The 23,672-nt window shown below is 36.6% G+C and overlaps 2 protein-coding genes across 3 annotated transcripts in view; both read left to right on the top strand.

Annotated features, from left to right (window-relative positions):
- Positions 1-7,580, top strand: part of Ugalt (UDP-galactose transporter) — a 50,053-nt gene extending 42,473 nt beyond the window's left edge. For both annotated transcript variants that reach the window (XM_083117899.1, XM_083117898.1), the window contains 2 exons: positions 731-945; positions 2,402-7,580. In XM_083117899.1, coding sequence (XP_082974025.1) covers positions 731-945; positions 2,402-3,040 — 854 coding nt within the window. In that variant the 3' untranslated portion in view covers positions 3,041-7,580. The remainder of the gene's footprint in view (positions 1-730; positions 946-2,401) is intronic.
- Positions 7,581-22,559: 14,979 nt separating this feature from the next.
- LOC145983832 (protein GVQW3-like) lies at positions 22,560-23,051 on the top strand. Its single transcript, XM_083116877.1, has one exon. The coding sequence runs from the start codon at positions 22,560-22,562 to the stop codon at positions 23,049-23,051; it is 492 nt and encodes a 163-aa protein (XP_082973003.1).
- The last annotated feature ends 621 nt before the right edge of the window (positions 23,052-23,672 follow it).

The raw sequence follows: 23,672 nt of genomic DNA, 5'->3' as shown, positions 1-23,672 counted from the left end.
AGCGGGTAGGGAAAAGCCAGACTTTACAGGCCTCTGATGATGACACGTTGTTTTCACTAGGTATCTATTCTTTACTAGCAATGTAGGAGGAGAGTTACTATTGTCTACCAATATGTGCAATTCTAATGATCTATGTCACTGGGGTTCGTCGTGCTGACCACATGTCACCCTGCAGCTGGTTGGATTATCTCCTATCTCAGCAGGTGGGAGTGAGGCTGGCAGTCTGTATTATATAACCATGGGTTATTATTTTTATGTCACTAGTCCTGCAATGTATGGTGTCAGATCAGGCTTTGGGCTTGGGCTACAGGATGCTCACTGGTTCCAAGTCTCCTGAGGGAGGGGTGGGGGGGGGGGCATGACAACTTTTCTCTTGAGATTTCAGCCAGCGTATTGGACTGGTGGCCACCCACCATCATGAGGAAATTGGGGGGCTAAAAATGAGTAGCTTAACCTGGTCATGGAAACCTACAACAACAACTTGGGGTTTGTCGTTCTGACCACACATCATCCTGTAACTGATTGAATGATCACCCACCTCTTCTGAGGCATATGGGAGTGAAGCTGGCAGTCAATAGGTAAGTCCAGGTCCTTAAGGGCTGTTGCACCGTGGGTTATTATTATTATATCACTTAACAAAAAGTTCTGCCCACTTTTCCATCACTTTTGGTACAGCCAACATACATTTATTTTTGTTTAAATTACCCATGCATATTTTATTTTGTTACAGCTGTGCTTATGGCAGAAGTGGTGAAATTAATTACTTGTTTGGGCCTGGTTTTTCAAGAAGAAGGTACTTTACATCAGTTCATCGCTTCATTGAGGCGTATAGTTATTGAGGAGCCAATAGACACTTTGAAAGTATGTGTGCCATCACTAGTTTATATTCTACAGAATAATTTGCTGTATATATCTGCCTCTCATCTCGATGCAGCCACTTACCAGGTATATTACAATATTATTACTATTTATTGAAAATTATAAATGTGGTAGTCTGAAGTACCATGATAAAACAATTATTTCTGAAATATATCATTGTACTAAAAACATGCATTTGCAGAGAAATCTTCAGTTTAATTATCACACACATCATTATGTTCTATGTAGAATTTATCCTGTGTATATAATGATAATGATGTTTGTGATAATTAAACTGAAGATTTCTCTACAAATGCATTTTTTCAGTACAATGATATATTTCAGAAATAATTGTTTTCTTATTCTTTTTGACCAAATGTTGAATACTAGCAAATGTAATTGATATTGAATGTTTGGATGATTTTGACCATAAATACATATTTTATTTTGCATGTAAAATGCATAGCTTTAATCATTTATCGCTATTGTTATTTCTTCTGTATCACTATTCAAGCCATGTCTCTTTTATTGATCAGCATTTAGGTGTGATCAAGGTTTTTGAATCACCATCAATTCATTTCACAGGGTAGGACAAACATGTTTTGTTATATAATAATAATAATATGTAATAATAATGCACTTTGTGTTATGTTTAGAGATATTTCTCAACCTTTGCAAACTTTTTAAGTTGTGTATCACTTTTCAGGAGAGAAATTCATTACGGAACATTATTGTCACTTTTATGCTAAAGGCACATATGTTCATTTTTGGCTGTTTTTACTTAACTGTATTTTTCTAGGTGACCTATTATTATTATGCAGGCTAGTAGTAGAATTGCATTCATGATTACAGGTTCTCGTGTTGTATATTTTTTTAATATTTATGTTCATATTATGCAGTTTTTAGTGCATAAAATTCCTCAGTATAGTCAATTCCATCACCATATATACAGGGCCTGTTAAAAAAAGAAACCAAACTCTTTTTTGTAAAGTTTATATCGTTGAAGAGATTTGACAGTGGTAGTGCCTATCGGTGTCCTTAGTTACTAACTTGGTCCAGTTTCATAGCTGTTGCAGTAACACAGTAGATTGTGTTGAGTGCCCCTTGGCAATTTTCAGGTACCCTACCATGAAGGAACTGGAAGAACAGCAAGAATGTGTGAAATTGCAGAAAACTTTCAAAGAAATGTACAATGTGTTACATGAAGCCTGAATGGTACAGATGTTACAGATCGTGTCGAACCTCCATCAAGAATAATAGGCCCACAACTGGCCTACTCCCCTGATTTGGCACCAGCAGACTTCTTTCTCTTCCTTAAGTTGAAATCAACCCTCAAAGGTCACAAGATTGCAGACAATAGAAGAGGCTAGGAGTGGTGTGTGCACAATGCAGGGGAGTACTTTGAAGGAGACAGGTCCAAATAGCTGGTGAATATTACCATTTTCTCAATTTTGTAAAAGTTTGGTTTCTTTTTGAACAGCCCTTGTATATGGAAATCTGTTCGTTAATATATTTTTTTAATGCTGATGTTTGATGTTTTCAGGTAACATATCAACTGAAGATTCTCACCACGGCAATGTTCACAGTTCTAATTTTGCGGAGAAGCTTAAGAAACCTTCAGTGGACTGCACTGGTTGTGCTGTTAGTAGGTGTCGTGTTAGTGCAACTTGCTCAAACTGAACCACCTGTTACCGTAAGTGGAATTAAACAAAATCGTTTACTTGGCTTCGGAGCAGCTCTGTCAGCTTGTGTGCTCTCTGGTTTTGCTGGGATTTATTTCGAAAAAATATTAAAGGGATCAGACGTCTCTGTTTGGATGAGGAACGTGCAGTTAAGTTTCTTGTCACTACCATTTGGTTTAATTACGTGCTTGGTATCTGATCACGATGCAATCAAACAGAAAGGTTTTTTCTTTGGTTATGACTACTTTGTTATTTATCTTGTTGTATTGCAAGCAGCAGGTGGACTAATTGTTGCTGTGGTAGTCAAATATGCAGATAACATTCTAAAAGGATTTGCAACATCGTTAGCAATTGTTATTTCTTGTGTTGTCTCCATATTTTTGTTTAACTTCCACATAACATTCCAGTTTGCAATGGGTGCATCATTGGTTATATGCTCCATATTTATGTATGGCCATAAACCATCAGAGAGCCAAACTGGTCCGACAATAAAGGTATGAGCAAGAAGTGGAAAGTGGTACATTTTAACTGTGCCTTAATGCAATATTTCTTGTATTTATTTTGTATGTATTTGGTTGTGGAAGTCCTGTTGTTTATTACTATCAACCAGTGTATGAGAGAGTTGTTTTTAATGTAAACAGGCCATTCTTTTGTCATAATACTAGAGTAGAGAAGCAAAAATTAAGATTTGTTATAATTTAATGTTATGCTTATGGTTCTGCATTGTATTTATATAAGTTCTTAGTGGTGTTACTGCAGATAGTTTTACGTCTAGTTCTTTATTGCATAATATTAACTTTTCTGCTGACATAAACATCACCTTACATGCTGATTATGTAATTAATGTTTTGACACATACCTATCATACGTCAAGAGGCTAAAATGCTCAAATAACAACATTGTTATTGAGATTACCGAAATATTTGAGAAATAGTTGAATAACAAACCATACCATCAATATTTTTTTTAAAACAATATGTAAAAAGGCATGCAAATAGAGAACTATAATACCATAGAATTTATTTAAAACTTTGTAAAAATTGTAGCTCGTAAATTTGAACCTGTGGTCCTAACATTCTGTACCTGCATTTTATCAATTAAGCTCTAAAGTCAACTTCTTGCTTCCCAATAGGTCTCTGTGTAAATTCTATTAGATTCTATGAATACTGCAACATATTTTGATATTATTGACACAATTAGAGATATCAAAGTTGCAATATATATGGAATGGACAAAAGCATACATGTACATTCAAGGACACTTCTGGTTGTAATAACCCTGTTAACTTTTAATGGCATCATTACAACCCAGAAGTGTCTGTGACTGTACATAGATCTAAGTTTTGGAAATCGTGGTGAATGCAGAATTTGACTTAGTAGCTTAGGTGGTAAGGTAATGTCAGGGTTCCAGGTTCAAACCATGGTCAAGCCAAAGTTTTCACTAACTTTTGATTAAATTATTGAAAACATTTGTTACAATGCTCCTTTTGTTCATTTTATTTTCTGAGATTGAAGTAATTGAAGTACGATCCCAAAGTTCAAATTATATGCACTGCAAATAGTTCTTTCAATTCAATTATCAGCTGTGTCATATGTTGAAAATCAATTTTTGAGTTGCTACAAATGCTGTGTGTGCCATAAAATATTTTTAAAAGACATTTCAGTTTGAATCATGACATTGGTTTAGATTTTTCATTTTTCTGAAATGACAACATGCATAATACCTCCATGAGATGTTATTTGAGGATTAGGGTCATTGTCAGTCAGCAGCTTTGATGATTCTGAATCAACAATACAAGGTTTGCCTCTCATCATTATTATTTAATGGACCAATATGCAATTTTTACTCACATCAATGTTAAATTTACTTGTGACAATAACCAATATTATATTCATCTGTCAAATGGGGGAAAAACAAAATTGTTTATTTACCTCCTGAATTAATATATGTAATCATGTGGTTACAGTTTTTTGGCCTTAGTAAAGAAAGCTGCAAATTAGAAATTTGACAAAACTGGAGAGCATCAGTTGTAACTTTATAACAATGACAGCAATAACAGAGTAGGCAGGAATGTGCACACAGTTACAGATTTATGCAAATATTAAAATGAAAAATCAACAGTGTTACTAACATGCAATATCCATAATATACCGATCAATATGCCCCATGCCTATTTTTTGGTACAAATTCTATAGAATCTATTATGCAATTAGAGAAGTTGAAATTGACTTTCTATACTTTAACCTCTTGAAATAATAATAATTTTAACATATATTCGGTACTCACTTCTTATAATTTCATTCTCTCATTAAAATAAATGTTTTCATGTCAAAAATAGTCTCTCTACCTTTGTGAAGAGTAATCAGTATTTTTTTGTTAGTCTTGGTGAGTATTTTTCTATAAATTTGTCAATTCTATTGTTTCTTTTTTTTAAAGAAATATATACATTTGGTGTATCAGGGAAAAGTAGTAATTTTTATTTTGGAGAAAAGTATATGTAGTTGTGATTTGAAGTGGATTGGAGTTCATATGTAATGCAACATAGGTACAAATCCAAATGTCTACACAACTTTGCATAATGATAAGCTAATTTTAGTATGTGATATAAGTCAAAATAAAGCCCTTTCTTGCCTTATTTTTCTATTTATATTTTTTTCTTTGTTCTGTTTCTTTTTCCTTTGTTTTTCATTAAATAACATTACAATGAACCCTTGGATGATTTAAGGGAACATGTTGTAAATCCATGTGTAGTTTTTAGTTTACGTTTCATAGAACATAGTCTTTTTTACTTATGTTGTACACTAGTTATGGTTCATTTGACTGGATGTAAATGAGAATTTACAGAAAGTTGGAATAACTGCATTCACAAAATGGAAAGCATAAAGTACTTGCTTTGGTGTGTTCCCTTAGCAGTATACTACTAATTTATAAGTATATCTTTGATAAAGATAATCTTATATTTATTTAAAAACATATATCAACTAGAGTCCATAATATACTGCTCAAAGTTAATGATCTTCAAAGGGTTTCAAGATCAACCTGTTTACGATAGTTATGTTGCATAATTAACAAAGATTAAGGGTTATTTAATTTTAGTTACTAAGGAGTAATTTACTAAATATGTTTAAAGAGAAGTGATGAGCCTTTGAAGAGATCAATGCAGGCGAAGATTTGAAATATAAAGAGAGGTTACTAATAGGGAATTTGATAAAGAGAGAAGTTAATAGCAGAAGTAAAGAAAGATGTGTATGTATGCCATATGTAATCTTTATCTTAATTGCATAATGTTGTTTGTTGTTTTCGTGATTTCATTTGTGTATTTTTTCAATACTTGACATTCCATGTCTGTTTTATACCAATAGAAGCAATTTAAAATGATGTGTGTTTAGTCCGAAAGCAGATAAATGAGAATACACAGTTTGTGATACTGATAGTGAAAAGAGACATCATACTATGTGTTGGAAACCGAAGACATTTTCACCAATAATTTACTTCTACGCAAGAACACATTAGGGGTGTGCAAGCAAGTGTACCCATCTAGGTGTATTGTCATCGATGGTATTGAACCAATGTCCATTAAAAATCCTAAACAGCACAAAGTAATTTCCCAGTGATATGCTGTTTGTGCTGATGTAATTGTGTATTTTTACCCATATTTTTCTGCATAAACACTTTCTGTTGCTTATGTTATTAAACTATTTCAGTTAATCAAGGAAACGTAAGACTGTGTTTATTTTTTGCTGTACATACATTACTATGTATGCATAGTAATGTGATGCCTGCAACAAATATTTAGTAAATCTGTATAATCTGATGTGTTAGCCAGACTATTACTTTTAAAAAAGGAATATGTGTATTGAGAAATCTATTTGGCATGTATTTTGCTTCTATGCATGTATTAGAATGGTGCATTCAATTGAATTTCAATTATCAGTCATATATATTATATACATTTAAGAGAAGATAAATAATTGAGTTCAGTGCACCATTTATATATTTTTTACACTGACACTGAAGAACTGCACAAAGTATTAAATTGCATTAATTGACTTGTGAGCATTGTCTTCCCATGCTTATAGTGGTGAGGAAATCAATATTGTTGACAACTATACTTGGTGCTTCTATTTTTATGGTGGTGTTGGTGCAATATATATATATGTGCTTTATTTTTAGGTATTACCAATATAAATTTATATAACTATTTTAAATAAATTTGAGTTAAATAAAAGTAGGTGAGCCTTTGCAAGAAAATTATGCAAATGGACAAGGCTATAGAACAATGTTAAATTAGAAACTAATATATAGGATTTCATTTATTAACTGCATAATAACAAAAGTAATTTTTGTGTTCTAAAATGACTGATGTTAAAACTTTATTTCAGTAATTGTCATGAGAAGAACAGTGGTATTCTATAATTCATTACAGGTTATCTACTATCTCTTCAGATGTGATTTTTTAAAAAAAATGCCTAGTCAGGTAAGGTTATTACTGTGAAGAAATGAAAGGAAATGAAATGCTTTTCATGTTTTGGAAAAGTTTTTCATTAACATTTCGTTGAATACAAATAAACAAGTCAAAATTTTGATATCTTTATTCACCTCAGAAATTGTATGGCATAATTTGTAGGCATTACTAAACAGGCAAATTGTGAGTACAAAAGTCTTCCATTGTGTAAAGTGTGATGTGTTCCTTTGTTTTGTGCTCGTTTAAGCTGTGCTGTAATAAACATATTTTCTTGCCTTATTTATTATTTAAGTAATTGCTTGCCTTTATATGGTTTCCTTTCTACTGCTAGCTTTGTTTTATTGTGTTTTTTTTAACGTTGACATCGAAGTGTGTTCTGTAAATGCTCGTTCATATGCATAAGAAACTAACATTTATTTTATTAAACAAATTTTGTTATCTGTACCTTGTGAAATATTTGTTTTACAAAATTGCTGTTCAGCTGACAATTCTTTGATCTTGTAATTAATGCTATTTTCACATGGTGGTTGTTCAAATTATCAGTGTGAAATCACTGACATAATAAATATATATTATATAGTTCAATAATTGTTCATTATTGTGTAGTTTCCATAAAACTACATGAAAGTATTAACCCTTAAATACTGAGATGAGATATATATGTCACATTTAGGTGAGGTTGCTAATGTCAAGATGTGATACCGTATTTTCTCAAATAGAAGACGCCATCGAATCTAAGACGCACCTGAATTTTCGCCTCATTTTTTCAGGATTTTTTTTTTATCAAATTTATGGCGCAGGAATATGTACAAAGATGTTCATATTTTAACCTTTGCGGTGTTTATTTAAACATTTATAGGGTACATGTTTATTTGTTTACAAATACGGTATACAGTACTTTACATTGCAATATCGGTAACTTCTGTTTTTATAATTTATTTGTCAATCAGTCTCTTCACTTTCAGCATCACTTTCACCATCACTCTCACTTTCACAGTCTCAAGAAATGTTGATTGTTGTATTGCAGCTACCGATAATTTTAAGGAAAGTTAAGAAAAAAATATTTACTCTTTGTAACTACCAGTATTAGAGACTGCAGTAGATTCTATGTTGTACGTGCATGAAATGCGTATATTGTAGTATATACATCGAATCAAAGACACCATCGAATCTAAGGTGCACCTGAATTTTGGACGTCTAAAATATGACAAAAACCTGCACCTTAGAGAAACTAAATATGCAACAAATTTGTACTTGATACAGTGTCTGAAGAAGACCTTGCTAGAAGGTTGAAACGTTACGTTTAGTTTATGTTTTTAATAAAATAAATTACTGCCTTGGTCAGCATATTTAGTTTTTCATAATCATGGAAACAAGGTTATAACTGCACCTTAGATTCTAAGAAATACGGTATATTGTGTAACACATGCCTCAGCGTTTAAGAGTTAAAAGTTCCCTATTTTCTTAGTCTGTACTTGAAAAATCATTGGTTACTTTACCATCTGTGATTTTTATATGCACTTGTATAATATTTGAAATCAGAATACCTCTAATGATGTGGTGTGCACTTTTCTTTTCATAACTGTGCTTTTGAATAGGTTCGTTCAGATATGCTAATAATATGACATATTTGGTATGTACAAAAATGTTGGTGCTACAGTATCAGTTTCATGCCATGATTTTTTTTTTTTTTTTTTTAAGTAGAAGGGGCTGCTGAAAAGTTCGAAGTCCAACTTGGAAAAATTCATTTCCAATGACATTACTTCGTGGTTATTCAATGTACTCTCCCTATGCTCAATGCACCTTCTACTACAGTACTCCAACTTTTGTATTTGCATGTATTTTTCTTAGTTAGCATTGTTTTTGTGCCACTTTTGGCTAATTGTGTCAATGAGGATGAGTGATGATTTGATGAAATTGATCAAGGGACGCTCGCAAGGAACACCTATGACTAAAACTGGGAACTCTGGTGGCTTAACATTCTTGGCCACTCAAAAACAATCCAATTCTGTGCAAACTACTTCTCGTGATATGATCCAAAATGTCTTCCTTTCAAGTGTATTTTGTGCTGGGGAAACAAATGTTCCAACAGAGTAGGTCAGGAGAATAGGAGGAGGTTGATCTGGACATTGGAAATCCAGGTTCATCCAATTTCATTCGCATTGTTGCAGCTCAATATGCTGGAGTGTTATCCTGGAGAAACAAAAAAATACTACATTTTTTGGCATTGCTTTGATTTTTATTATTTGGCATCGTTGTTTTGCCTCTTTTGGCCTTCAATCTGGGTCAGCAATACTATAAAATACTTGGCATTAACTGTCCATCCTTTTGGAAGACAATCAATTAGTAAGATGGTGAAAAGATTCTCTCGTGCTATCGGGCCTCCCCGATGGCACAGTGGTAGTGTCGTCGCCTTGTTATCAAGGGATCCCGGGTTCGATACCCGGTGGAGGCCCAAGTGGTTCGGAACCCACTTTAAACTGTAGGCCCAGTCCCGATTAGCCTTACTGTGCATAAAGTGGACTTAAAACAACAAATCAAATCAAATCTCTTGTGCTATCGACAAGATAAGTTGTGGAATGGATTCCAAGCTTTCGAGAGCTAATGGCAGGCTGGGTCCAGTTTGAGCTCCGTGTCACGATTAAGATTCTGTTTTTCCCCATGAATGGCACTAGTAAGATGGTGTCCGGATCCCAGAAGACCAGTGTAATGACCAGGGAATAGATTTATATGGAGTAAAAATGTGCTAAATATGTAAATTCATATGTAGTTATTTTCACCAAAATATGGAGTTTAACCCTTTCAGGTGGGGGCCTATAGATGTCAGAAGTAACTCAAGGAAGGAAGACAAATATTTCGTGAAACAAATGTTTTGGTAATAAAAGTTTAATAAACAGGAAACTGAATTTAAAAAAAAAAAAAACACACGGAATATTTTTGGGTTTAATCTCCAAGCTTTCACCTCACATCTGTCATCATCGCCGAGTAAACTCTGACGTCATTCTCGCGTCGCCAGGCTGATTGTTGTGCTGTTGTATTCACCTTTGTGTAACTTGGGGCAATCAGCGACTAGTGGTGGTTTGCTCAGATAGATGGGCGCTAGCGGATGGGCTTGATTTTGAGTTCTTTCATTCTTTTTTTTTATATAAAATTTACTATTTGTACTATCGTGTTCGTTTTTATATAACTTGGGGCAATCAGCGACTAGTGGCAGTTTGCCCTGATCGATGGGCGCATTTCTGATGACGTCTCTGCAGTCAGTTGTGATAAAAATTCTTCTTGATTTTGAGTTTTTTCTTTTTATTTTTTTTTTATTTACTATTTGTATTATCATTTTGATACTACGTATTCGCCTTTATATAACTTGGGGCAATCAGCGACTAGTGGCGGTTTGCCCAGATCGATGGGAGCTAGCCAAATTTTGAAAAAAAAAAAAAATGGAAATTCCTCTGTCTGTTGCTTCCGAAAATAGGTACACATGACATGCTTACCTTACAGAATGAAAGGTTTGGAAATTCTGAATAAAACTAGCCCTTATTTGCATGTTTCATGTTATTACAATGTTTTTAACAAAACATTTTCCAACATGTTACATTTTGCTTCAAATGAGCCCCATCCTTGGGGGATTTCCATGCATGACGAATATTTCGTTTACTGGCACGAAAGAGTTAATATGGACTTAAAATTGTAGAACTTTGCCTTTTTAAGAATATGACACTACATGATCTACATAAAATACATTACATTAAACGTATGTACACTTACATTGAAATTATTTGTAAAACAACACAAAATGTGCTTTCATTTTCTGTTTCCAAAACAATGAATAACAAAATTTTGTTGTTAGTGTTCAAACATGAATTTCCTTATGTTGTCTCTTGATGAATTTACATTGGGTAAAACTGCATACAATATTGCAATAAGTAACGGGAGTGTATTTGAAATTTGTCAGTTATTCGGAAGAAATTCACCCCATTCTTTCGGTCACACGGGGACATGTAGTTATGGGAAATTAAAACTGAATCTTTCGAGTCTACATGCCATGATGCGCAAAGATAATACAAAATGTAACTGATTTCAGCTTCATACATAAATATGTATTTACATGTAAATCCGTTTCTTGGTAATTACTTTCCCAGCAGATTTTTTGCCATTCAAACTTCTTGGGTGGGGAAAACGTGAGTCCTGTCAATCTGTTGAATGCTGTTTCTTGATTGATTGATTTAATTTATTTTACTTAGCTTGTTGTGCCACTTTTGTCTAATTTGCAAAGATGGGGATGAGTGATGATATGATGAAATTGATGAATGGACACCCACAAACATCCATGCCCAGGCTGGGATTCGAACCTGGGACACCTGGCGTCGTAGCACGATCTGCTAACCACTCCACCATGGCGGCTGGCTAAATTCTGTTTCTTCCCTGGATCATAGTGGTATACTAGTAAACAGGCTTCATCATAGTTCTTGGTTGTGAAAAGAATCACTCTCTGTCGTACAAAATGGGCAATGATCTTGCAATATTCCTCCACTCTGCCAAAATTTTGATTCATCAAGGTAATTTCTTTTTATCCATTACCATTGTATCTTAGGGTAAGAATTTTTAAGTTAACAAGTGATGATAAGCATGCTCTTTTTTGTTGTCGCCTTACATCATTTTGGGAGGCTCTGGTACTGAATAGAAGAATAAAGGCAAAGACCATGCCTTAGTAAAGATTGAAAACTACGTCCCAGGGGTGGATTTTTGGTGCCTGCTCCCCAGGCCCGTAGCCAGGAATTCTTTGTAGGGGGGCGAAGTCAATTCTAGAGGGGGCAAATTTTTAATATATTGTGTCGCATTGGCAGATATAGCAGGGTACACAGAGGCACTTGCCCCTCCCTCAAAAGAGATAAGTAACTGAAAACGGATGAAATCTTGAAGCTCCAACGAACAAAAAAAACTTCGAGCTACATCAAATAGCAATATTTCGATAATGACCTTTCCAGATTGTCAAAGAATATAAAGTTTAACATAAATAGGCTAATAGGGACTGTATCTACTTAATATTTACAGGTCGATAATGTTAATATACGATTAATATGTACCAGCAGCTTTTGGCCTCTCTGCAGAACTGATTAAGGGAGCCCTTTATAAATCATGCTTCATAATGATTCCCTCTATAGTTTCCAATATGCAAGATTTTTACGCACAAAGGAATCTAACGAGAATCCAACAACACCATTGTGTTGTGTTATAGAAGAAAAATCAAATTAATTAAATAATAATTGTTACATATTATCTAAACTTTGGTGAATTGTGAAAAAAATTGTAATACATTTTTTGTAGGCCTATTTACTAAACATTAAAACATGGGTCCCTTAATCCACCACGGGTTCTATTTGCTTCAAATGAAAGACTCTTGCATCAATACAGACAATGTTTTCCTACTGGTTACGTTAATCATTTTGCAAAATATTGTGTTGTTGAAATACATGTGTTTGACACCCGAAAAACAAATAGGAATCCCTTGATTGATGACTTCTTGGATTACAGTGTCATCATTAATATTTCATATCAAGTTTTATAGAAGGAAATGTTGTATCCTCTTTACATTATGAAAAATACCTTCCTTAATTACTAAGGTACTAAACCGAACGATATAAGAGGCCTCCTTTGCCTTACCCCATTTCCGCGGCACAAGGTCTCTGGGAAACTTATCGCCATCACATTTTGAGCAGAAGCATACACACCCCAAATATCAGGGTTTTTCTTTATGTTGATACTGATTTCTGCCAGTCACAGAATGGCTTAAGATATATGAATAAAATTAGGAGAGTCCACTCCATAGCAGAAGAGTTGACATAATTATTTGTCAAAAAATTAGGTTGCACCTGAGTACTTTAACAGACGTCTGCTACAGGCACAATGTATTTATTGTCTGTCATTTTCTTGAGCCTATATTCATAGGGTGCCGCCTGATAGCACCGACAACTTTCACAGCATGTACAGGACACTAAGACAAGCAACTTTTCTCAGTCACTATTTGGTCATCTAATTCTTATTTCGATGTTACAAGCAATCGAAATATGGCATCTTCTGTCCTTAATGTATGCAATCCTATTGATAGCTTCGCAGTTGCAAATGCCATTTATTTTTACTGCCGTTTAAAATTCTGAGAGCAATATATAAGATGCTATGGAAACGATATCATAGAAACAGTCAGGGTTAAGACTTCACTTTTCCTTTATAAAATGGATATCATAACACACACCTATGTTGCTTATCTTATTTGTGTATGCGAGGGAAGAGAGCAAGAAAATTTTACGAAATGTACTTTTATTTGTATAAAATTTGAAATCGAGGGGACAATTGCTCCTCTGTGCCTCCTCCAAGTGCCCTTAGCCATCTGGAAGAAAAATGCAAGAAACACTTGAAAACTAATTCCATCTTGAGTATCCATTTGTCCTGCTATTCTTAGATTCTGCTAGTCATGTTTCTTTACTTCAATGTTTGCCCCCCCCCCCCCAGATTGGACTTCCGTCCAAGATTGGGGGGACAATGCCCCTGGCCCCCTGTGGTTGCAGCACTGTTCATGAGTGTCATCGTCATCACTCATTGTCACGATTAGCTAGATGTGGCAGAAAAGCAACGATAAGTAACAAAAATAAAATATCCACTCCATCTCTCTCTCACATGAATCGCTATTACCAAAAGGTAGACTTGGGAAACAAAAAATTATGCAGTTCAAACTTCATAGCAACACATCCATGAAAAACATCCAAATACATTAGGCACCTTTAATACAAGACTACTCAAAATGTCACAACTGTTCTAGATACTGAAAATTGAGAAATCATTTCACGAAGTCTGAATCTGGAAGGTAATTTTTCCCCCCAATCCTGATAGGACATTATATGGAATCCCACACACCTTCATAAATCATAAAATCAATAAATGCCTTTGTTATGTTGCTAGAGTAATACATGATATAATTGTAAAGATTAGTGAGAATTCCAGGTAGGAATGTGTTCTGTATTTTTCACAGGGGGGCAGTTGCCCCCCCTCTAGCTACGGGCCTGCTGCCCCCCCAGTATTTTTACCCTAGTTCTCCTGCGAAGATATAGTACAAGCAATGCAAGCACTGCTTGCATTATTCGAATATCATTTAATGTACTTAATATTTTAGCCTTATTTCGTTTCCATCGCACTCGATTTCGCGAAAAATTACGGCCGCAAACTCCCTCAGCAGCTCTGTAGCAAGCACCAGCCTCAATGCTTGCGGCTGCCCTGCGGGAAAATAACGCACCTGAAGGAGTCACATGGCGAAGCGTGAAATTCGAGTGGAACCCGTCCACAACGCTTATACCAAAAGCTCTGCTTGCTGAGCTTGCGTGATTCCCGAAAATAGCCGAGCTCAACCGAAAGCAGAAGGATATATTACCACCAAAAACTACGAGTAAAGAATTTGTGTCTTCATGAACACGTAAATAAGATCGCGAATATAAAAATAATTCTTAGTCATAAAATAACTAAAATAAGTTATTATCATTGTTCTAAATTCCATATATATATATATATATATATATATATATATATATATATATATCATTTTATATTACAATTTATTTTAGATTTCGCGAATTGTAAAACGCGTAAAAAAATGGATATTGGGAGTTCGGGCGAGATGGTAAAGGGCGGGGGTTTGTGTTTCAGGAAGTGAAACGTCTGCACCCCCGTGAAGAGTTTCCCCAGGGAGGGAGGGAAGATTCGACGGAGCTTGGTCTGCACCCTGTGTCCAGCTCGGTCCAGCTCAAATTACGTCAAAAGTGTTGACCGCACCAGTGTTTGCAACTGCCAAGTTATTTACACCTAATTCAAGTGAGCTGTTTCACAAATTTTACAACCACATTCAATAAATTGACTGCTTTTGAATAAAACTTGGGGTGAAAATAAAGCTATCTAAAAAGAACTCTCTAGTGATATTTACACAGCACAATTAAATCGTATACATTGTACACATTATGAACACAGGAACATGTTTTAAGTTTTATTATTATGACACAAGTGGTGCTCCCAGGATTTTTTGTAGTAGTCTCCTCATTTTGTCATCTTTTCCTGCTTTTGACTTTCCTTTTCTTAGGAATACTGGGCCAAAGGAGGGCCAACCCTCCCCCGGCCCCGGCCCCGCCTCTGTGTGACACTTTATTACTTAAATATTATGTATATACTCTTTCTGCTGTAATGATCCTGATTCCACCGCTTAATATCTATCTCCATACTGATATATCTTTCCTTCCCATGAGGGATAAAATTAAGGAAATAGGTTGGTATCACTTTCGGTCGTTTCAGAGATTTCCAAAGTGATCTTGCGTGGATGCTATCCAGTTGTGGAAAGAGCATGGGAGTGTCTTCACGTTTTGAGAACCTTGAGGCCCTAAGATTTGTTGAATTGTTCGATAGCGGGAAATTTCCTATATATGCAAAGGAGTTTGGAATTTATTGTGGTGAGTACATCGTCTATGCATGTGTTTCTTTGGTTTGAAATGCAATTTTTAAAGTTTGTGTTTAACTTTTTATTTTAATGTTTGACTCCGAATGCGATTTTTAGGGTGCCCACAAATCCTAAATTACAATCACGCAGTGTAAATTAAATAAATGAGTTATTTTACCTAAATCCGTTTGGTCACCGTTTGCCCACATTAAAAAATAATGAACAAATAAAAGTACTAATAAATAAATAAGAAATTACGTACCCCTTTAGTCGTATGTGGAAAGTTCGCATATGTAAGACGTTTACTACCTGGAATTTCGAAAGTAAATGTGACGTTTGAGGATCATATGGTTTATTTTTAGAACCGTCACTTTATTATGATATTTTGACTAATCCAGCGACCGGGCCAATGAGGCTATAAACCTTTAATCCCCCTCTTGGCTTGCCATTGTACTACATGTTTTGTTGTACTGAAACATTGCTTGCCTGTGATACTGTTAAAGAACTTATTTATTCTATATAATGACGTAAAGATAACAGCAATCTCTTAGCTTAAATTAGTACATGATTTTGCAATATACTTATCATGTTATGCAGAAGTAACTTCAATTTCTTGTCAACAATAAATCCAACTCTTTTCAAAACAATAGCCATGCACCTGGTGGAGGTACAGTCCTGATTAGTCTTTCTTTGAATAAAGTGAACTTAAAAATAAATTCAAACAAACAAATAGCCATGCTTGTGTAATCAGAAATAAGGCTTTGGCTGTAATCGAGGGGGGTGCCTGGTTTCAGCCCCCCCCCCCCCCTGTGTTGCCTGGCCCTTAACCTGCCGTGCCCTACTGTGCCAGGAAGACTGGTAGTTACTGAGGTGTGAATATATTTTTAGTGGGAAGTAAAGCCATATTTGTCACCAAAATGAACAAAATTCTCGTGTGCACAATTTTAAATAGGGATCACAGAAATGCATTTTAAAAATCCTTTCACATGATAAGTGAATTTAATCACATCACATATTTCAATACAATCTTGTGAAATATTATAATAATATTTTATATTAAGTGCAGAGCAGGTGGGCAGGCCATGTGGCACGAATGGGAGAGGAAAGAGGAGTTTACAAGGTTTTTGGTGGGAAACCTGATGGTAAGAGACCTGTAGGAAGGCCAAGACGAAGATGGAGGGACAACGTTGAGATGGACCTAAAGGAAATCGGTAGGGATGGAAAAGAGTATATAGATCTTGCTCAAGATAGGGACAGATGGAAGGCCTGTGTTGCTGCAGCCATGAACCTTCGGGTTTAAGAAGGCTAGAGAGTTAGTTAGTTAAGTGCAGAGCACAGTCTAATACAAAATTACAGAGACAAAATATGTACGATGTTTTTGACAAGATCTTTAAAATATAATAATATTAATAAATAGTTTCTGTAACTGAAGGGCAAGATATGAAATCTTACTCTGCTCCAAGGCGCCCACAGAATTTTTTCTAAGGACAGATTAAGATTTCATATCTTGTCCCTCAGTCATAAAACTTTTATTTTACATTTTATTATTATTATTATTATTTTATAAATCATAAAGTTGAAATTGAGTGAGAATTCCTTGGCGCTATTGACAAATTCCGACTTGAGTCCACTAAATAGAAACTGGATTCGCTTTGCTTCCTTTCCATAAACATCTATCACTTTGGTGATAAAAAAATCCTTATCTTTTTGTACTTTTTCACAATGCGTAGATATCAGAGAGACACCACTTAATCTACCCTCCTTCATTGTATCTCTGATATATGTTTTTATGTACGAAGGGTACTGTAAAAGAAAGTAACAATTCAAAATTATAGGGTGTGAATTACCAACGTCAGATCCCAACTTCGGGAAATGATTTCCCGATTTTTCGTAATCCCGAACAACCGAAATATTCTAAAGAATCATTTTGAAATGAATGAATGAATTGAAAATTGTGGGTGCGTCAGCACTTATGCTATTTTGCACCCGTCATATTATATGGGGCCCACACCCTTACCATAACTAAAATAAATGCGTGTCTGAGGACTAAATTATTCTGACCTCTGTTAAAAGCTGAGTCTGTAAAGGGGCACTCAGCACATATAAATAAGGACAACAACACACAGCCCTACAGAGGATTATGGACCGTGTTAAAAATGTAAACATAAACATTGGTGAGGTCTTGCCCGGTCCCCCCGGAACTTCCGGTTTAGGCAACGAAGTAAGAAATGAGCGCTTGTTTTCATAATTTGTGCGACGATAGTCAAGAATACTATGAAGGAGTGGGCGTCTAGAATCTGTCGGATGATCAACTGCAGAGCAGATTATTAAAACATGACGTGTCTTTGTGTCTGCCAGTTGTATAGCATACTACCACTACGTATCTCATGTACACGCACGACGAACTGACAAAGTACGAAAGTTTAGATATATTCAATTATTTTGTAAATGGAAAAGTGAGGGATAGAGAATTCTATAAAACTAGTGACATTATTATCAGTAGCGTAGCGTCCTAATACGCCCATACGCCCGGCGTTCCCTGATTTAAAATTTTAAAAATGCTGTAAATATAAAGTAAAACGTGACTAATTATATACATGTTTCAGCATAATGGCATTAAAAAAAAACATTTTTCGCGATCCGTCTACAACGCTCCACTAACAGCTCTCCTTGTAGCATTTCTCTAATGTCTTTGCTTGCCGGACGCCGGCTAGGTTTGGCGTACAGGACCATGCCTGCTGTAGGAAGAGAGAAGGAGGGAAAGCTTGTGGCTTGGATCTCTACAGCACGGGCGAAATGCTCTCGCCATACGCTGGCGTACGGAGTGGAGCACCTGATTGGTTCTAGGGGCCATGTGACCTTTCCTGCCTTCCGATTCAAGGCGCTGTACTTCCGATGCAGACGACAGAAGTAGAATTTCTACCCTGTTTTTCGTGCTCGTGCCTCTGCTCGTGCTGTGTGATGCTATAATACGCAATATTGACTGACGTATCTTTAATGACCACTGCATTGGGTAATTTATCGCAAGAACAGTGAAGTGCATTAAAAATTAAAAGAACAAAACAGTTTTTGTCAAACAAGTTGGTAAAGTCTTCGTGGTAGAAGTTCAGCCTGTGGCTGCTCTACCACCTAACCCACAAAACTATTTATTTAAAAAAAATATTTTTTCGTTAGTATCTAACTGCCTAATATTGTGCCAGTGGAAATGTTTAGCATTCGTTTCAAAACTCTTAACATCGTATGATCTCTTGACAAAATTATTTTAAAATGTTTATCAGCATTCTCAAGATACAATAAACAGTGGTCTGAAACTCTGAATTACTACTAATAGGCACTGTTACGTCAGTAGAGTGTACGATTGTTGGATCATCCACCCACCTTCGTGTCAGAGTGTTTTGCACAGCGCGCTAAGACTCCAGAGGTTTCCGGTCATCATCATCATCACTCATATTCATATTTGCGATTAGCCAAAAGTGGTAGAAAGTGAAGTAAAATAAACCAAATCAATCAATAGTTGTATCATCCACAACAATGAAGTCTACTGTTGTTCTAGAGGCGCTTGTGATTCAGGTGGTTTTTTTTTAATTACTTCCGTCATGCCGAAAGGTTTCCTTGATTATAAAATACTATTTTGCTACACATGTGTTACGTGTGGAGCAAAATACTCCGAATGGTGTACGGTGTTTCTGACTTGAGCAATCTAATTAAAAATGGTATAAAACAGTGCTCCAAGCATTTATTGCGCACTGAGGCATCTTATTTTCTAGATAAAACGAGCATGGATCATGTTTTATCGGAACCCGTCTGACTTAATGTAATAAACACAATGAGGTTTTAAATAGACAATACATATGTCGGCTAATTCCATAAGTAAACTCTTAAGCAAAAAAAAAGAAGGCCTACCCATCCTTCTAACTTGGCGTTCCCATCCGAAATTCTCATGCTACGCCACTGATTATTATATTATAAAGTATGCTTAAGTGAATCTTTGCCAACAAATCTGCAGAAGTAATGACACATACAAATGCTAGAAAATATGTGTGCTTTCAACTTCGCCTTTCTGCCTGAGTGATTTTGGGAAAACCTATGATATGGCATGCCACTTTTACTTGCACGAATTTACTTCAAACAACAAAGGAGTTTTCAGACTGAAGCGACAAGCGATATCGGGATTTCGCACAGAAGCATTCGATCTAAAGCAAACCATCACCAGTCACGCTTGCGCAAATAATAGGCCGGGGCAATACCATGGACGTCCGCAGGATTTTTTCCAGAGAGGGGCAAGGAAGGTATTTTTTTCCAAGTCACATTTCCCCCAAAAGAGTGTAGTTCCCTAAAAAAAACATTGCTTATATTTGAATTTATGATGTTAATGCAATAATGAACACATATTATTGATATTATTGTGGCTAAAATGAAATTATATGTGTGAAATACATAATTTAAGGTTGACTTTCATTTTCCAGGGGGGGCACGGCCCCCCTTGCCCCCCTTCCGGACGCCCATGGGCAAGACAATGCACGGTATTGATAAAACAGCCCAGCCCGAGCTACATGAAAGCGACAAGCGACACCTGGAATTTGTCGTGTCGCTTTAACTCGGAAGGTGTTGTTTATTTTTGAATATTGGTTTCCAAGAGACACGTATCGCTGCAGTCTGAAAGCTTCCTTTCGAACCAATTCGCCACGAGAAAATACACGTGTCGCTTGGACTGGACTGTTTTCTCAGTACCATGCATCGTGTCGCCTCGGTCTGTTGTACTCGTATGCGAGGTGAATTGTAGTAAAGGGGCCGTTGCTTGTCGCTTTGGTGTGTAATCTCCGTGCCACTTAAAAGTGAATCCTCAGTGATCAATGAAATTTTTCTAACCGAAGCGACACGACAAGCTCCACGTGTCGCTCAGATTCCCAATGGCGTGTATTGTGCCGCCTGAGACTTGATTTCCCATGAGCTTATTTATAGACTAAATGGGCCTGTGTCGCTTGTCACTACTGTATGAACCACTGCTGTCGCGTGTCGCTTCGGTTTGAAACCTCACTAAGAGGCGTGCTTTTCACCACAACACAATACGCAGATAAAAGATCAACATGGTTGTAACAAAATGCAAGTCGTACAAATCCTTTCCGGGTACCAATCCTTTCTTCGTTCTGCTTGTATCCACAGGTTTCGTCTCTCTACGTCATTCGGAAACCTACGAAGTGATACTTTGACTCAATAAATTTGTTTCCGATCGAACTGTGCAACCATATGCTACACAGCTGACAACTCTATTTCCTTGTAAAAGAATCTCCACTTTGCCCTTCCAGATTAACGTCCATAGCACCGTAAGCGTAACCGGATGTTCGAGGGGAAACAGACGAGTGCGCATGCTCCGCAGTAGCTCCGCCTTTAACACCGTGTATACTGGCTGTAGGTCCAGACTACAGAGCCTCGTTGGCCTGCAAAAAGCAGTTACCGGGGTGGACTACGTGGAAGTGAGGTTGCCATTTGGGTGCCTTACCAGAAGGTCACCCCACCACGTACACGCCCAAAGGATCTAATTTAAGAGAGGTTAATTCTTGATATTTTCTGCACTATAAGTGTCTGAAATTTCTTGAAATCGACAGTTTTCATTCCAGAAGTGCAAAAACATTCACTTGAAGGAAAATTCGAGATTCACACCGCATCAGGGAATTTCGAAAATTTCCGCTCCGAATATTTCCCGACATGCTCCGGAAATGGATATTTTTTTTTCAGTCCCGAACGTTAGAATGATTCATATTTCCTTGTTCTTTGTATTAAAATATCGCTACAATTTCACCATTCGAATTACATGATTTTTTTTCCAGATCTTGCTTGCTAATCTTTTTCGTGCTTCATTTTTCTCTCTTTTTCTCTTTTTCGCCCTTTCTTTTCCTCTTCCCTTTTCCTTTCTCTTTCTCGCCTTCCTACTTCTTTCTTTCTCTGCGTGTTTGTCTATTCTGTATTTCACTTCTTTTCTCCCTCTCTTTTCCCTCTCGCTTCTCTTTTTGTTCCATTCCTTCTCCATCTCTCTCCTTTCTCCTTTTCTTTATTTTCTCTCTCACTTTCTTTCTTTCCTTCTTTCTTTCTCTCTCTCTCTCGCTTCTCCTTTTCTTTCTTTTTCTCTCGCTTCTCATTTTCTTTCTTTTTCTCTCGCTTCTCGTTTATTTTCTTTTTCTCACGCTTCTCATTTCCTTTCTTTTTCTCTCGCTTCTCGATTTCTTTATTTGTCCTCTTCCTTTCCTTCTTTTATTTCTTTTTCCCTCTCGCTTTCCTACATTTTTCTTTCTCTTCCCTCTCTGCGTGTTTATCTCTTTCTGCCGCTTTGTACAATCGTTACAATGATGATGAGCGATGATGTGATGTAATTGATGACGGAACACTCACAAAGAACACCCATGCCCACGCCTGGTTTCGAACCCGAAACAGTCCTAGCTCGATGTGCTAACCACTCCGCCACGGAGGCAGAAGGGGAGGTTGCCCGCAGATACGTCAAACATTACAATAAGCGTTGTATAAATGGGTTAAATATTTAAGTAGAAGAATTAAAAATAAATATGTTCGGACAGCCTATATACTTGTAATATTTAAAAAAATGAAGCAGTGTAACGCCAGTTCTTCGATGACTTTCCGAAGAAGATACCCACCGGAAGGTAAATGATCCCTCCTTGGTAAACGAACCCGCAGCTTATCACAGGAGAGGGTTACTAATAGTATCAGGAAACTTGTAAGTGTAGATGTATGTTTTCATTTCTTTTCTAATGCGAACCATCAGATCGTACCTCATCCTGAACGACGGTACTTTGATTTCACGCAAGAACCTAATAACTTCAATAAAATACTAAGAACAAAAAATTAACGCGCATGTATATATTAAGTAGCAAATTAATATATATATATATATACACACACACACACACACACACACGAGGGGGCTGATAAGTTCTCGGCCTGACCCCCTTCCGCACATGTCATCCTGAAATCATTCATTGCAGTTCAAACATTGATCTTTTGTAAGTTTAAGAGTCCAGCTTAGATTCTCGTATCACTAACGTTTTTTTCTTTACAGGCCATTGATTGAACCATGGCGCAGCCAAATGTGGAATTCACCAAGGAGGAGTTGCGAGGTAAGTTCTTCTTCCTGCAAGAGTTGTCGCCGAAGGAAATCCATGGTTGCATGATAGACACATTGGGTGTACATTGCCCTTCATACTCCACTGTGAAGAAATGGTGCTCAAACTTTAAGCGTGGTGATTTTTCCACAGAAGATGGTGAAAGGTGTGGGAGGCCAGTGTCAGTGTCAACTCTGGAAAAAGTGGATCAGGTTCATGACCTGATTTTGAGTAACAGACGAATTTCACTTCAAGCGATAGCTGAGACCTTGCACATATCCAAAGAACGTGTCTGGTCAATAATTCATGATCAGTTGGACATGCACAAGCTTTCCGCGAAATGGGTGCCCAAACGTTTGAACGCCGATGAGAAACTCAAACGTGTGACATCTTCTCAGGTGATTTTGCGGTATTTTGCGAACTCTAAGGACGATTTTTTTAAATCTGCTTGTTACCCAGGATGAATGATGGTTCCACTACTTTGATCCTGAGACCAAACAGCAGTCATGCGAGTGGCGCCACTCAGGATCTCCAAGGCCAAAGAAATTCAAAGCACAGAGGTCCGCAGGCAATATTGCCTCAATATTCTCGGATAAGGATGGTGTTTTGTTATCAGACTAGCTACCAAAGGGACAAATCATAACATCAGAGTATTACTGCCGTCTTCTGGCTAAGTTAAAGGACGCTAGTAAAGAAAAGTACCGGGGAAAGTTGAGAAGAGGTGTGTTGTTTCTGCAGGACAATGCTCCCGTTCACAAGGCTGGAAGAACAATGGATTTTCTGAAGGACCTAGGGTTTCAGTGCATGGAGCACTCACCTTACTCACCAGACCTTGCGCCTTCTGATTATTATCTCTTCCCTAGACTGAAAAAAACTTCTGAAAGGACAGAGATTTAGAAGTGATAACGAGGTTATAGCAGTTGCCGAAAAGTTTTTTGCAGACCAGGAGAAATCACTTTTATGGAGGGGTTAGAGAAGTTGGAGCAACGAAGTGCCAAGTGTGTTGACCTTCGAGGAGAATACGTTGAATAGCCTGGAACTTTCGTGCCTGTAGCTAAAGTCCTTCTGGGTCGAGCCGATAACGT

The sequence above is a fragment of the Lepisma saccharinum genome, chromosome 2, assembly GCF_977018435.1.
Source record: "Lepisma saccharinum chromosome 2, izLepSacc3.1, whole genome shotgun sequence".
Lineage (NCBI taxonomy): Eukaryota > Metazoa > Arthropoda > Insecta > Zygentoma > Lepismatidae > Lepisma > Lepisma saccharinum.
The sequence above is the reverse complement of the archived record's forward strand: the minus strand, read 5'-3'. Positions and strand labels throughout refer to the sequence as shown.

Excerpts from the sequence above, each read along its gene's own strand:
- LOC145983832 (XM_083116877.1), top strand. The coding sequence starts at position 22,560 with ATGGCGCAGCCAAATGTGGAATTCACCAAGGAGGAGTTGCGAGGTAAG.